The following is a 15,373-nucleotide window of genomic DNA, read 5'->3' as shown; positions in this document are numbered from 1 at the left end:
AGATTTATCAGTGGATCTGGGTAATGGGTACACGGGGTTCATTTTACTACTCGTATGTTTAAAACTTCCATAATAAAAAAGCAAAGATAAATAAATTAATTAAAAACTATGAGAATTATTCAGCCATAGAAAGGAATAAAAGTGCTGATCCGTGGTACAGCTTGGATGAATCCTGAAAACATTATGCTAAGTGAAATCATGTGGTTCTCTTGAAATGAACCATCCAGAAGAGGCAAGTCGAGAGGCCAGATGCAGCTTAGCGGCTCCCAGGGGCTGGGAGAAAGGGCAGCAGATAGTGGCTCAGGGTATCTTTCTGGGGTGATAAAGATTTGAAGCCAGAGTTGCATAACATTGTGAATGCAATGAATCCACTAAATAATGTTATGTGACTTTCACCTCCATAAATTTAAAAACTACTATGAGAAGGGGCACCTGGGTGGCTCAGTCATTAAGTATCTGCCTTCAGCTCAGGTCATAATCCCGGGATCCTGGGATGGAGCCCTGCAGAGCCCCACATGGGTCTCAGCAGGGAGCCTGCTTCTCCCTCTGCCACTCCCCCTGCTTGTGTTCCCTCTCTCACAGTCTGTCAAATAAATAAATAAAATCTAAAAAAAAAAAAAAAAAAACACCTACTATGAGAAGAAGACCCATCAAGTTACCCACAGTTTACAACTGGCAGGTATTACTGTTTTCGCTGAACAAGATTCATAGGCTCAGGCCAGGAGTCTCCAATGCAAGGGGTCTGTGTTGGGGCTCCCCCGTGTGATCTGCCTACTCAGGAAGTTCTGACTCTTCCTTCCCTCCATCCTGTCTCTTAGAGCACTTTCATCAACCGCTATCTTATAACCTGACACGGAGGCCCCGTATGAAACAGGGCGGATGACCAGGGATAAGGCAGAGAAGCCCAGAGCGCCACCCACACTCTCCTGCAGAATCCCTCGGGATGCAGGAACCATTGACGAGCACTGATCCGCAGCATGATGGAAACATTATCTTCTCCTTGAGGGTCGGCCTTCACTTTCAGAAGGATTTCCCAGTAACCCCCATACGGCAGGAAAATAGGATAGAGGTTGTGGCCCCATTCTACAGCTGGAAGAGTCTCCACAATGTAAGAAGAATTTAAAGTCACAGCGTGAAATGAGGACATCATTAGTCATCCTGGGCTCATCCCTGACCATGGGCTGTGTCCAGAGACAGAAAGAGCATGAGGAACACAGACGCATCTGACATGACCTGCACGTGACGTCACCACATACATAGGACATGGCCATAGACCACCAGTCCCCTGTAGCTGGCCTCTGCCTGGGGGGGCTCTTGTGGGCCCATGCCCAGGGGACAAGTTCACTGGCCAAGACAGAACTCCGATTCAGGACACCTCTCATCCTGCCTCTGCCACTCTACTGTGTGGGGCTTGGGTCAAGTCCCCTCCCCTCTCCGGGCCTCATGTTTCTCAATGGCACTGAGCGCCGAACCACAGGAGGGATGTGGCCGTCACTGCGATTTGAGCAGGACAAGGGCAGTGACGGCCAGGGAGGGCTGTGCTGTGAAGGATTCTGAAGAGGTGTTAGATCGCTAAATGAGGCCTGTCCCGGTCCCATAGCGAACAGTCCGGCACAGTGCCACACTTGCATGCCTCTGCGCTGTGGACAATTAAAGGGGACGTGTCCTCCAGCTTGGACATGGAGGATTGCTTCTGTACCACTGGGGCTGCGGCCATGCTCAGGAAGCTGACGGCGGTTCCGAGCAGGGAGAGAGGCCAAGTTGAATTAACTTACCTGGTCATTGCACAGAAGCATGAGGTCCGGGGCACAGGTGTCCTCTCGGATGCGACAGTTTATCAAAGGAATGCTTAGTCTCATATACTCTACACTTAAACCCTGATGATCATGGGATGCACTCCCCAAGTCAAGAAAGGGACCCTGGGAGACATATCACAATGCTCTGCATACTCTCAGGAGGCTCCTGAGGACTCCCTGAACGCGAGATTTGCATCAGATAATGAATATGTTGCATGAGGGCTGGGGCCTCACCCACCTGCTCCCTTTGGTCCTTCTTGGGCCCAGGGATCCGGGCCCTCGCTACTTGGGGCCGAGGTAGGAAACAGCCTTTCCTGTTTTCTCCAGGGTCTCCAGCAGAATGTCCACGCTGTGGTCAGAGCTGATGCAGACCTTCTTGTTGGGCAGGTCAATGTCAAACTCAACTCCTGCAGGAAAAGGGAAGTGGGGTATGCGGGGAGGAAGCAGAGATCCTCCCAGTCAGAGCCAGAGAGTTCAGGCTCGAGTTGGGACTCACAACCACTTTCCCCTTTCCTCCATGCCAGGGATCAGCAAACTCTTCCTATAAAGAACCAGAGTCATGTTTTAGGCATCTGGGGCCACATGGACTCAGCTGCATGGTCTCCTCTCTCTGTGTATTGCTTTTATGTCCCTTTAAAAATGTAAAAAACTGTTCTCAGCTGTACAAAAACAGCCTGTGGCTAGATTTGACCTACAGACTATAGTTTGCCAATCCCTGCTCAACACTGGGGCTTCTTTTAAGTTTTCTTTTCTTTTTATTTCAAAAATAATTAATACAGGGGCATCTGGGTGGCTCAGTGGGTTAAAGCCTCTGCCTTTGGCTAGGGTCATGATCCCAGGGTCCTGGGATAGAGCCCCGCATAGGGCTCTCTGCTCAGCAGGGAGCCTGCTTCCTCCTCTCTCTCTGCTTGCCTCTCTGCCTCCTTGTGATCTCTCTCTGTGTGTCAAATAAATAAATAAATTCTTTTAAAAAAATAATAATTAATACAGACACACCGAATTAAAAAAAAAAAAAAAGGAAATATTTCTGAATAAAACCAGAAAGTAGAAGGCCTCCAGAAGTCACTAAAACAGCATGGCATCTACCCAGTTCTTCTTCCAGACAGACAAGTAAAAAGTAATTCCCCCGAACGGCGTCGTACTACCTACACTGGTCTTGCTATATTTCACTTTCCAGTGTCCAGGGGATCTTGCCATCTCAGTACATACAGACTTACAGCATTCTCTCTTTAACAGCTACACTACATTCCAAAGTGTGGACGCCCCGTACATCCACTTGGTCCCCTGCTGTAATGGTACAGTGAATATACCAGAACATATAGAACTTGTGAAAATATTTCTATACTATGAATTTACAGAATGGAAACTGGTGAGCAATGGACTGGCACATTTTAAATGCTGATATTGTAAAACCAGCCTCCTAAAGGGGTGTGCCAACTTCAAGGCACCCTCCCTCCCCCCCAGAGCACTCCAGGGAAATACCTAGAACGTGTCTTGTTGAGACGATGGAATGCAGAGGGAAAGCCCTTACAGGTTCTAGGCCTGGCTTCACCACTGACTTGGATGACTATAGGCGGATCCTGCCCATTCTAGGCCTCAGTTTCCCCATCTGTACGTGACAGAATTGGGGGTGGCCAGCCCCAGTTCACATATGCCATTAGCTGGGATTCCTCAGGCTCAGCACTGCTCATCTAAGTCTCCAACTAATCCTTCTGACACACCTTAAGAGGCCACCCAAGTGGGGACAGTTGTGAAAGATGGGGAGAAACCGTCCAAGTTCAAAGGGAGATCCCCAAACATCAAAGAGCTTTCAAAAGCCCATGGCACAGATTTAGTCATAATGTCTGAATTTGTATCTGACAGAAACTGAGGGAGAAAAAAAACGTATCGTGTCCTCGCCGCACACTGGATTTTTGTGTTTTGGTTCGAAGTATCTCCTTCCTCTTTGGGATATGTATTTTGGTGGCATCATACAGCTGCAAGAAAGTCCAGGATCATCTAACCCAGTGGGTTTCAAACTATGCTCCTTGAGCCCAGATTCCCGGTTGGGTGTCCTCAAGCCATCAAGAGCGAAAGCAGGCTGGCCGTGACCCCTCACTTCATCCAGAACATGCCATGTCATACCTGGAGGGGCTTCTGAGAAGAGTTTCACAGCAGAAGCTGACATACGCTGACATGTCTACACGCAGCTAGGGAGACTCCGGCACCAGGGAGACGAGGCCACAGTCACATGGCAAGTCAGCAGCCAGAATTTTCCTACTGCTTCAGACACTTTCAAATTAAGATTCCAGTTTCCAGGGCTAGAAGCCACCACTGACTCACTTTGGGAAAGTCCCTTCCCTCCCAAGCTCTGGTGTCAACACCCCCATTCCACAGATGGAAAGGCCAGCTCAGAGGAATGCTCCGAGTACTAATGGGATCACATCCATGTGGAAGCCCTTGGAAATCTGGGTATTATCTAGGGCTTTAAATGTGAAAAACCTTCGAAGACTGACTGCCCAGCACTCCCAGAACTCTGACCACAGCTCAGTCATTACCTCAAAGAGCCCCAGGGCCAGACCCCAGCCCTCTTTGGGCCTCAGTTTCCCCAGTTGGGAACTGAGGGCGCTGGATGAGAATAACTGTTTTCTAAATATGTCCGGAAGCAGCACTTTAGGACTTCTGCACACGACTTGAGTCAAAGTTCATTTTTTAAAACAACTACAATTTTCTAAACATTAACAGAAAAATGACACTCCGATATATCGTATCCAAAATGATCACACCGAAGATCACCAACATATTAACTAGCGCTGCCAGGACCATGTGGCCAAATCCCAGCTCTGCCGCTTACTGATTGTGTGATCTCAGCAAAGTCGCTCAACCTCTCTGAACTTCAGTTCCCCCCGCTTATAATGGAGACAGTCCAAGGAGCCACCTAAATGGCTCTGGTGAGGAATAGATGATGCGGTCCACAGAGCCACCAAGCAGAGTACTGGGCACATGCTAAGTATGTACTTGAATACATGTTAGTTTTCCTGTTATTATCAGCTCCAACTCAAGCTCCTCCAGCTCCGTGGCTGCACGCACTGGCCTCTCCCACCTGACCCCTAACAAAGGGCCCCTCACTCACCTCCCAGCTTGTTGAGCACCCGGCTGACCGCATTGGAGCAGCCTTCACAGGTCATGTCCACGGAGAACTCGTGCTTCTGAAATGAACAAAGGGGACCATGAGCCAGTCCTGCGGCACGATCCACAACCACAGCAGCACACAGGCCCACCCAGGGGCCAAGACAGAGCGCAGCAAGACAGGGCAAGATCTGGCTGTCATCAGACTCACCACTAGCCTGTTTTTGAGCCCCACTCTGTTACAAAGTGGAGTTAAGTAAGGGTTTTTCCATCTCATACTTTGTTGTATTGAATGAGATAATCCCCTTAAGGCCTTCAGCAGTATCTAGCACATGATGAGTAGAGTCACTCGGGAAGCTAGTTTAAAAAAATGCTATTTCTAGTCTTACCTTCAAAATCTTGATTCTTTTTTTTTTTTTAAAGATTTTATTTATTTATTTGACAGAGAGAGATCACAAGTAGGCAGAGAGGCAGGCAGAGAGAGAGGAAGGGAAGCAGGCTCCCTACTGAGCAGAGAGCCCAATGTGGGACTCGATCCCAGGACCCCGAGATCATGACCCGAGCCGAAGGCAGCAGCTTAACCCACTGAGCCACCCAGGCGCCCCCAAAATCTTTTTTTTTTTTTTTTAAAGATTTTATTTATTCATTTGACACAGAGAGATCACCAGTAGGCAGAGAGGCAGGCAGAGAGAGAGAGAGGAGGAAGCAGGCTCCCCGCGGAGCAGAGAACCTGATGCGGGACTCGATCCCAGGACCCTGAGATCATGACCTGAGCCGAAGGCAGCGGCTTAACCCACTGAGCCACCCAGGCGCCCAGGCGCCCCCAAAATCTTGATTCTTGAGCTACAGGGTGGTCTCAAGACCACTGGTAAGTCTGTCATGGGTGGGCCCGTGGACTCTGAGCCATGCTGATCTGGTCTTATTCATGCATCAAAAGATCATCTTCTACATTAGAACCACCTGGGAAAAACTACAAATTCTCATCAACAAGTGTGGGCTGGGGCATCTGTCACGGCTAATAAGCATCTCTGGTATTCCGATACACGGAGATCACTGCTCTCAAACATGTGCCTTATGGTCGGGGCAGCACCTTGAGTCCTGGGAAAGAAGGGATCTGCCTAGGCTCCCAGTGGGTTGGAGGCTGGGCCAGTAAAGGCACCAGACTCCTCAACTCTTCATCTGGGCTCAACATCATGTAGTCTTCAGGGCCCTAATGGCAAGTGTTGTTCAGTTCACTGCTACAACCCGAGCCTTGAGCAGCGGCTGGCATACAGTAGGTGCTTACTACATTTTTTTTTGTGTGTGTGTGAGCAGATGATTGACACAGCTGGCTGAGGAGTTCTGGGTTGTGTCTGGCAGAATATGGCTGAAGGGATGTTATGTGACTTCTAAGGTCAGGTCTTGGGCTTCTTCCTTGCTCTCTCTCTGGAGGAGGCTGGCTAAGACATCCTAAAGACCTCAAGCAATCCCATGGAGAGAGGCTCATGGTGAGCCCCTGAGAGGGAGCCATTGTGGAAGCAGATGCTCCTTCACAGCTGGCAGACATCTTCATGTAGCTTCATCAGAGACCCCGTGCCAGGGACACCCCACAGAGCTGCCCCCAGATTCCTGGCTCTCAGAAACGAAGAATTAATAAACGTTTACCTTTCCAACCACTGAGGTTTGGGGGTCATTACTCAGGAGCAATAGATAACAAACTTTGAGAGCTTGGAGCCTGCTAGTAGTCTCCATTAGGTTATTATTAACTTGTTTCACAGCCCTCTTTTCTCTCACTTCAAACCACAATGGCTACATGTTTCATGGAGCATTCCAAAGTGGGTTTTTTTTTTTTTTTTTAAGATTTTACTTATTTATTTGAGAGAAACAGAGACAGACAGAGTGTGTGAGCATGAGTGGGAGAAGGGGCAGAGGGAGAAGGAGAAGCAGACTCCCTACTGGGCAGGGCTTGATTCCAGGACCCTGGGATCATGACCTGAGCCAAAGGCAGATGCTTAACTGATGAAGCCACCCAGGTGCCCAAGCATTCCAAAATATTCCAGATTTGTTACCTCAACTGGAATTCTGGACATAGCAATGTTTCTTGCTGGAAGACCTCAGGCAAAAATCCCCGTGCTTTAAGAAAAAAAGAAAAAAAAAAAAAATCCTTCTGCCCTAAGGGCCCCAGTCACCTTATCTTACCAAAAAGATATTAGCCGACTCAAGTTCTCTCAACCTCAGTGCACAGAAGTATCCCTTGGGGACTTGAGGACATGGAACTCAGCAAGCAGCTGCCTCTATCAGCTCTGAGGCTCTGGGCTAGGCCCTGGGGCTCTCTCCATTTTTAACCCACTGGGGAGACACAGGGAGGCAAGGCCACACACCTGAGAAAAACTGGACTAGTGGCTTCTCAAGCTCTTTCCAAGTCTCAGAACATGTTTGGGTCTGGCTTATTATCATGCTGTCCAGGGGAAACTAAGACCAAGAGCTAAGAGTTTGGTTTTTTCACTATTTTACTGAGGCCAAATCTGCAAAACCTGCCTTAAAGAAAATGGTTAGTTTTTCTTTTCTTCTATGTTAAATACCTCTTATTCCTTTAGTTTATTCTGTGACTACAACAAGGCAGAGGCTTAACCCAGTGAGCCACCCAGGTGCCCCAGTGAGCTGGTTTTATAAAGTTTTATTGGAACACTGCTAAGACCACTGGCTTACTTTCACAATGGAATGGCAGAGCTGAGTAGTTACAAAGGGACCACATGGTTCCTCAAGCCTAAAGCATTTAAAGTATTCACCTTGGGAGCGGCTGGGTGGCTGAAAGCCTCCACCTTCGGTTCAGGTCATGATCCCAGGGTCCTGGGATCCAGCCCCACATTGGGATCTCCCTGCTCAGCGGGAAGCCTGCTTCTCCCTCTCCCACCGACCTTGCTTGTGTTCCTGCTCTCCCTGCCCCTCTCTCTCAAATAAAGTAAATAAAATCTTTTAAAAATAAAATAAAAATAAAAAAATTCACCTGGACCTTTAAGAAAAAGTGGGCTGACTCCTGCTCTATAATAACCAGTAGACAATCCACATTTGTCAATGGTTTGCACCTGGATGCCCACCCAAAGACTTAAAGGGCTTGCAAGACCTACATGAGACCTAAATATTGAGTACTGCTGTGCGCCAAATGCTCTGTACACAGAATCTCAGTTCTCCCTCGGCTTGGAAAGGGAGCTAGAGACCCTGTTTTACTCCAGAGTAAAGTTCCCAGGGGTTTACGGAGCTCCCCACAGTCACGGGTGAGTCTGTGCCGAGGCAGGGATGTGAACCCAGGCCTTCCTGGCTCCAGGGACATTTTGCGAGCGGTGGAGCAACTGACAGCACTGCCAGGGGCCACCCTGTGACCCTCTCAGCAGGAGCTCGGGCAACGGGACACCTCGTGAACAGGCACGGGGACAGGCGCCCGAGAACCTATCCCAACACATCCGTGAAGCCTTCTGCTGCGGCCTAAAGAGCGCAGGTCTCCTTTCATCCTCCACAGTAGAGGTCAGAAGCCAGGAGGCGGCTTCTGGGGGGCAAATGTTCCAATTTAGTGCTCTTCCCCTCGACTCGGGGTTGCTCGAGTCAGTTTGGGGGTGGCAGAAAATCTACTTAAGGACAGAGTAATCCATTCTTTACAGAGGATCCCAAGCCAGCCCCCGATCGCCTCAGCCCCTCAGACAGGCCTGTCACCTGTAAGGTTCTTTAAAGCAATGAAAAAGTTCAGTGAACTGTGCAATTCTTTAACAGAATCTCAGAACTGGAAGGACAGAAATGCAGTGGGATCACCTTGTCCGGCTCCCTCCCAGAGAAGGAAGTCTTTCTCAAATATCCAGGATATTGAGTCTTTGAATACAAAGTCGATTAGGAGTTTACTAATATTTGAATGCGGACTGCGTGCCAGGCATTGTTCTAAACACTCTGCAAACATTACTTTGTTTAATCATCACAAAGTTCCCATGAGATGGCCATTATTATCCTTTCTTGACAGACAAGGGAGCTGAGATTCAGAGGTTAGGTCACTCCCTTGGGGGTGACACAGGTAGTGAGGGAACCAAGCCGAGACTGAAAATGTCTTCAGAGCCTAAACTTTTAACCACTTGTTAAAAATGCGGTCCTTGTTAAAACGGGGTTAGCACCTGCCCGCCTCTAGTTCCACCCCACTTGTCCTAGGTCGACATCAGAGCTACCGTTTCTTGGGGACGAGCTAGGTCAGTGGCTATGCTACGTATTTTACTGGCGTTTTTCCAGGTAATACTAAGAGTCCTTTGAGGTTAGATTTTACCCCCTCCCCCCATTTTACAGATGAGGAAACAAAGGCACAGAGAAATAAAGCGGCTTGCCCAAGGTCACCCGGGTGAGAAGCAAGGGCACAGGGCTTTTCAAAGAGGCTTCCGAGATTCCAAATTTTTGTCTGAGTAACTCTCAGGTGACACTCTGACCAGTTTTGACCATAGCCCCTTGACTAATAGCCTCCTTTCTTCAGTTGCTCATCTTGTGATACGGTGCCAAGTGCCCTCTTCATTCTGACCATCCGCTCTGGAGGGTCACTTGTCCAAATCTCCAGAAGTGAACACACAACAGAGTGATCCTGAAGCTGGCCTTTCCCTCACTGCCACCCTCTCCAAAATGCTTGTGACCTCAACTATCCCAGTCACAGGCCGATTAATGCTGTCCTCCTAACATTGCCACAAGTAGGAGGGCTGATAATGTCAGCTTCTTTGTCCATACTTTGTGCTGTCTGAGGATCTGTCTCAAGGCACCTGGCAAGGCCCAAGAGAAATGACACCTGAGATGTTTGTGACTCGGCCCAGAGGGCCTCTGGGTTACCTGCCAGCTCCCGAAAGCTAGGCTGCTAAGACACAGGGCATCTGAGGGACACCTCTGGGTATCCATGTGAAGCAGAGCCATAAACTAGGCACCTGGGGGAAACTGCTTAACACCACATGACCCCAACCAAGATCTACAGGATGTACTTGGCAACACAGCTTACTCTCAATCCGGTAGAACTACTTTTGTCTGGCATTTATTTCCCAAGTGGTCAGGCCTGAAGCGATGGGAGCCTGAAGATAAGGGGCTTAATTCTGACTCCACCCAAAGCCTAAAGGAGACCTCCAGTAAGTTACTGCGCTTCTCTTTTTACCTGCCGAAGTCCTTAGTTTCTTACCTACAAAACGAGACCCTGAGCAACCACGTTTGTGCATGAAGACTGAGTGAGTGGCAAAGGCACCTAAGACCTGCTCATTCCTACCCAAACTCTCTTTGAGCAACTGGCAACTTTTGAGCAAGTCCCTTAGCGTCTCCTAGGTTCATGGGTTCAGGTTCAAAGTGATCGGTGAAAAGTTCAGCGTCGCCATGGGCCAGAGTGGGCAGAGGGAAGGAAGGAAAACCACGTACCTCTGAAAACCTGGACCTCTGAAAACCTGCCACGTCCAGGAGGCAACAGCCACCCGCGCCTCCCCCATTCCCCCTTTCAAGCCATTACCGAAGACAGGGGCAAACCGGGAAGGCGCGGGGTCTAGACGTCCCAGGTCCAGCTCGCCACCCGCTCACTGGGTGATCTCGGCGACTCTGCCCTTCCCTGGGTCTCAGTTTCCCCGTCTATGCAGGGAAGAATTGGGTCTGTAACCCCTGGAGGCCTTGCAGCTCCAATGTCCTGAGGCCTGACTCCTACATTAAAACCCTTTTCGGATCGGATTTTCTGGAGGGTCGCAGAAGCGGGCAGTAGATGGGGAGAGAGTGAGAAGAGAGGCAGGCAAAAGCCCCGGCTCCGCCCGAGCTCTAGAAGAGCGACGTGTGGCCGATCGGCGGCGGCCCGGGTCTGCGCGGGGCGGGAGCGAGGAGGCACTCACCGGCATGGCTGTGGAAGCGGCGGCAGCGGCGGCGGCGGCGGCGGCGTCGGGTGCGGGAGCGTCACTGCTGCCGGCTCCGAGGGCAGGCGCTGCCATGCTTCCGGGGCTGGGCTCCCGGAGGACCCGCCCCTCCCGCCAGGCCCCGCCCCCACCGGCCGGCCGGCAGTTAGGCCCTGCCCCCTGGCCCCGCGCGCGGGGAGCCGCTGGGCAGCCGTTGGCCGCCGTGGCGGGCGGGGCCGGAGATTCCCGGGCTCGCGCACCGCCGGGTCGGCCGGCCCCCAACCCCAACTGGTCATTTTTAGACCACTTGCTCCGTGTCAGGTGTGTCTTACGGGCTGGGAATGCCAGGGCCCCGCAGGGAAGACGGCAGACTCCGCCCCTCCCTAAAGGGACAATCACATTTACTGCGGTAAATGAGTCCCCACCCGGAGACCGCGCGGGGCTGGGTACCCAAGGTGCCCTCGTGAAAAAGACGTCGCCCAGTCGGGAGGCGAGGAAGCAGGCGGTGAAAAGGCAGTGTTAGAAGGGCTGTATCCTGGGAGCGGAGAAAGGATCTCTAACTCACACTGGGGTGTGTTGGGGGCGGGAGACAGGGTTCCGGAGGAGGCGGCTCGGGGCGGAGGTAATGAGAGTCAAGGGTGGAGAGTACCTTCCTCGGAAGAAGGGAGAGGAGCTATTTGGGAGGGAGGGAGGCAGAGGGAACAGCAAGTGCACAAGTGGGGAGACAGAGTGGGCTTGAGAGGCAGGCACAAAGTGAGGTGGAGAAATGAAGAGACAAGGCTATGAGATCCACAGCCATGGGGGAAGACCATGAAGGCAGAGGTGCTCTCAGACACTAACAGAGAAACAGGCCTGCAGTCAGGCCCCATCTCCTTACACGGGAGCATCGGGGCGGTGCGCCCTCCTTGCAAAGTCCAAGGAACCTGCCTGTCAGAGTCAGTAGTTTCAGAGAGCTCGAATCAACAGAACTGCTTGGACAGCTTATTAATAACCCAGCTTTCTAGGCTTTGCCCTTGCTTCACTGCCCCTTACTCTCAAGGTATACTTTTAGTACCCCTCCTCTGCTTGGTTTGGGGAACCACTGGCTGAGGAAAACTGTCGTTTTAATACATGAAAGCTTTTTGAGAAAGTGTGCTCATTATTCATTGTTTCACTTCCAATTTACCCTTTACGTTTGCTCTATGAAAATGGATCTAGACCCTTTTAAATTTTTTTAAAAAGGTTTTTATTTGGCAGAGAGCGTGCACAAGCAGGGGGAGCTGCAGAGAAAGAGAGAAGCAGACTGTTGAGTAAGGAGCCTGATGGTGGGGCTCGATCCCAGGACCCTGAAATTATGACCTGGGCCAAAGGCCAAAGCTTAATCAACCGAGCCACCCAGGTGCCCCAGTCTGGACCCTTTCAATATTTTCTTTTTCCTTTGCCCGCTGGCAGGATGTTGAACCTTGCTTGTCAGTAGAGGTCCTGGAGACACACTGGAGGGGGAAAGGATTTACTTCCTTATTCTAGTGTGCTCACTCTCCAGGCCCTTGCCATGTGGTCCGTTGCCCCATGCCCATCTTCTGAGGATGGCTTCCCGGCACCAGGCTCCTGCTGTTCCCAGGGACTGGCAGCACCTACCAGCCAGCAGCTTCCTCCAGCATCTGCCCTCCCTCGTGTACTTTCATAGCAGGCTGACTTCAGTGAAGTGCCTCTGTGAATAGCTTTTTCCAGCACCCTAGAGGGAAATTTTCCAGCCCAGAGGGTGGATTTCTAGCAAGTTCCACAAGCATGGCATCACAGCCACTTCTCTGCCATTCAGTGGGCCACGAGGCCTGGAGCTCAGCCTAGCGTGGGGGTTGGGAAAGTCTTCCTTGGATGCTCTATGGACTATCTTGGCCCTACCAGCAGTGGCTCCTCCTGTATCTCTACCGTTTCTATAGTCTTTAGAGCTCTCTTGTTACTAGCTGTTGCCTCATTATCACAAACTCATTATAACCTTTAAACTCTCCTTGTTCAAGTTATGGTGTGGTTTCCCTCTCCTGATTAGATTCACACTGATACAGAGAATGACCACAAGCTGGCTACCTCAGTTTAGGGAAAAGGCTGATGGATCCACCCTTGGCCTAGGCTCAAGGAACACAAAATGCAAGGGATAAATCTAGGCCAGGACGAGTCGCTGACTCACACTGGCCCTGAATGAAGAGGCCCACGTCCAGCATGGGGGACGGAAGGAGGATGGGCGTGAGAGCCTGTGTTAGTTAGTCTGCTCTGACTACTATAACAAAATATCACAGACTAGGAGAAATAAACCACATTTCTCACAGTTCTCACAGTTCTGGAGGCCGGGAAGTCCAGGTCAAAGTGCTGGCTATTCGGTTCTTGGTGAGGTTCCTCTTCCTGGCTTGCAGACGGCTGCATCCTTATTGTGTCCACATAGCAGAGAGAGTTAACTCTGGCATCTCTTCCTCCTTTTACAAGGGCACCAGCCCTATTGGATTAGGTCCCCACTCTTAAGACCCCATTTAACCTTGTTAACTCTCTAAAGGCCCATCTCCAAACACAGTTACATTGGAGGTTAAGGCCTCAACAGTTCAATCCATATACAACATATAGAACCATATAGAGCAGAGTTGAATTTTAGCCCTCTCATGTGCCAATTACCTCTCTAAGCCTTAATATCCTCACTTAGAGAACAAGGATAGTTAAGGTGACTATATGATTTTTTTATCCAAACCTCCTGAGAGTGGGAGGAGACGCCAGGACAGTACGCATACAGCGTGACTGTTACAGGCCAACCAGGACATAGGGGTTCCTCAAAGAAACCTACTTTGTGGTATTATTGGGAAGAATATATATGATACTGTAGGCAAACTCCCTAGCACATTGCTTGGCACAGGATAGGCATCAAAAAATATTAGAACTCTTCTAATTGCTGGAATCACTCCTGGCTTCCCTGCCACTGATTCCTCCCCTACAGGCAAAATGCTCACCCCTTAACCCTTCACACCTCTTTCCCACCTGCCAGGCATTTCCTTAGGTGAAGTGAAGGCAAGGTTCAAACTTCAGGTAGCACTGGGCGCAAGTGTGTACTGGGATTAGAAAAGCAAGATCGCTGCAGGGGCAAAAGGGGTGGGAGTCATTAAAGGAAAGGCAGAGGAAGAGAGACTAGAGAATGGGGGAGGAGGGGAGGTGAAGCAGAGACAGGCAGCGTTATGGAAACTCATTAGATATGACAAATGGAGAGAGGAAAATGTGCAGGGTTATAGTTCCTGTATGCAAATGTCTGTATAAATTCCTGTTATTTACATACAAATAAGCCTGAAAGGAACTACAGCAAGTGTTACAGAAGTTATCTGGAACGGATGCAGGCTTACAGGCTCCTTATTTACATACTTTTTTAAAAAAATGTCTAATAGCACAAAAGGATGTAGAGGGAAAAGCCAGTCTCCCTTCCACCCTGACCACCCCTTTTCAAACTAAAGGCATCGATACGGAATTTTGCACCTTGCTTTCCTCGCTTTATTAAAATATTGTGGAGCTTCTTTTTTACTTATATATATCCCCTTCATTCTTCTCAAGTACATAATTCCGCATTTTTCAGTTGTACCATAGTTTATTTCACCAGGCCCTGTGGCAGATACCATTGGTTGGCTAATCCAACACTCAGTCTCAGCCTTTTTACTTTTGCTACTGTAAAGGCCAGATCCCTAAGTACCCTTAGTACTTGCTTTCCCATCTTCTCTTCAGCCAGGTGTGCCCATGTGATGTGGCTCTGGCCAGGGAGTCAGACAGAAATCTGCTACAAGGTTTCTGGAAAGTTCTTGCTTTCTTCACCAGGGGAACACCCCTTCTTGCTGAGAATACTGACATGATATCTAGAGTACAACCGTGAGGGAAATGCCAAGAGAATCACAGAGATGCTGGTCGGTGTGCTCACCAGCCCATGCCAGCTGCGGACTTGTTAGGTGAGAAATGTAAGTCCATGTTCATTTCAGCGACAGCTACTCAGACTTCATGGTACTTGCCCCTGACACATACCTGATACAGTCCCCCATTGATAGACATACAGGTGGCTTCCTATCTTTTCATGCTAATAATGATGATGTAATGACAGTCCATATATATAGATCTTTGCCTATAAGTTTACATAGAATGAATTCCTTCTGTAGAATGGCTATTCATTTTCAATTTTGATAGAGTCAATTGCCTCTCAAAGACGGATGAACTATGTTTTCATATCTTCAGATCTATGTGTACTACCCCGACCCATTCCAATATATATTCTAGGTGGTTTTCATTTGTTTTTCTACTTCTCTTTGCCATATTTTCTATATTAAATATGTATTAGGAATCACAGAAAAAAATATTTTTAAGGAGCAGGATTCAGGAATTCCGAGCTCCAGACCACCCAGCAGTCTCCTAGTGGCCTTGTAAACTTGGATAAGTCAGTTTATCACTAAACCACAGGGCTGGGAAATGTGCCCTTTCTGGCAGGCAGTGTTATTGTGAGGACAGGAATCATTTGTAGATGACAGGCTCACAGACGACGGGGTGGTGCCTTCTCCCTGGACCTCACCTACTGGAGTGGCCCTTTTGCAGATGCTGGGGTCAAGCTCTGCAAAGAAAGGCCTTTGTGAGCTCTTG

General features: G+C 49.5%; 1 protein-coding gene across 3 annotated transcripts in view; it reads right to left on the bottom strand.

Moving 5' to 3' along the window:
• Nucleotides 1–10,899, bottom strand: part of ATOX1 (antioxidant 1 copper chaperone) — a 28,193-nt gene extending 17,294 nt beyond the window's left edge. For 2 of the 3 annotated variants that reach the window (XM_032337253.1, XM_032337252.1), the window contains exons 1-3: nt 10,751–10,899; nt 4,909–4,984; nt 2,035–2,203 (exon numbers count right to left, since the gene is read on the bottom strand). In XM_032337253.1, coding sequence (XP_032193144.1) covers nt 2,079–2,203; nt 4,909–4,984; nt 10,751–10,846 — 297 coding nt within the window. In that variant the 5' untranslated portion in view covers nt 10,847–10,899 and the 3' untranslated portion in view covers nt 2,035–2,078. The remainder of the gene's footprint in view (nt 1–2,034; nt 2,204–4,908; nt 4,985–10,750) is intronic. The other variant, XM_032337251.1, reaches the window with a different exon arrangement.
• Nucleotides 10,900–15,373: the final 4,474 nt, after the last annotated feature.

This window comes from Mustela erminea, chromosome 3 (assembly GCF_009829155.1).
Source record: "Mustela erminea isolate mMusErm1 chromosome 3, mMusErm1.Pri, whole genome shotgun sequence".
Lineage (NCBI taxonomy): Eukaryota > Metazoa > Chordata > Mammalia > Carnivora > Mustelidae > Mustela > Mustela erminea.
This window is presented reverse-complemented; position numbering and strand designations above follow the sequence as displayed.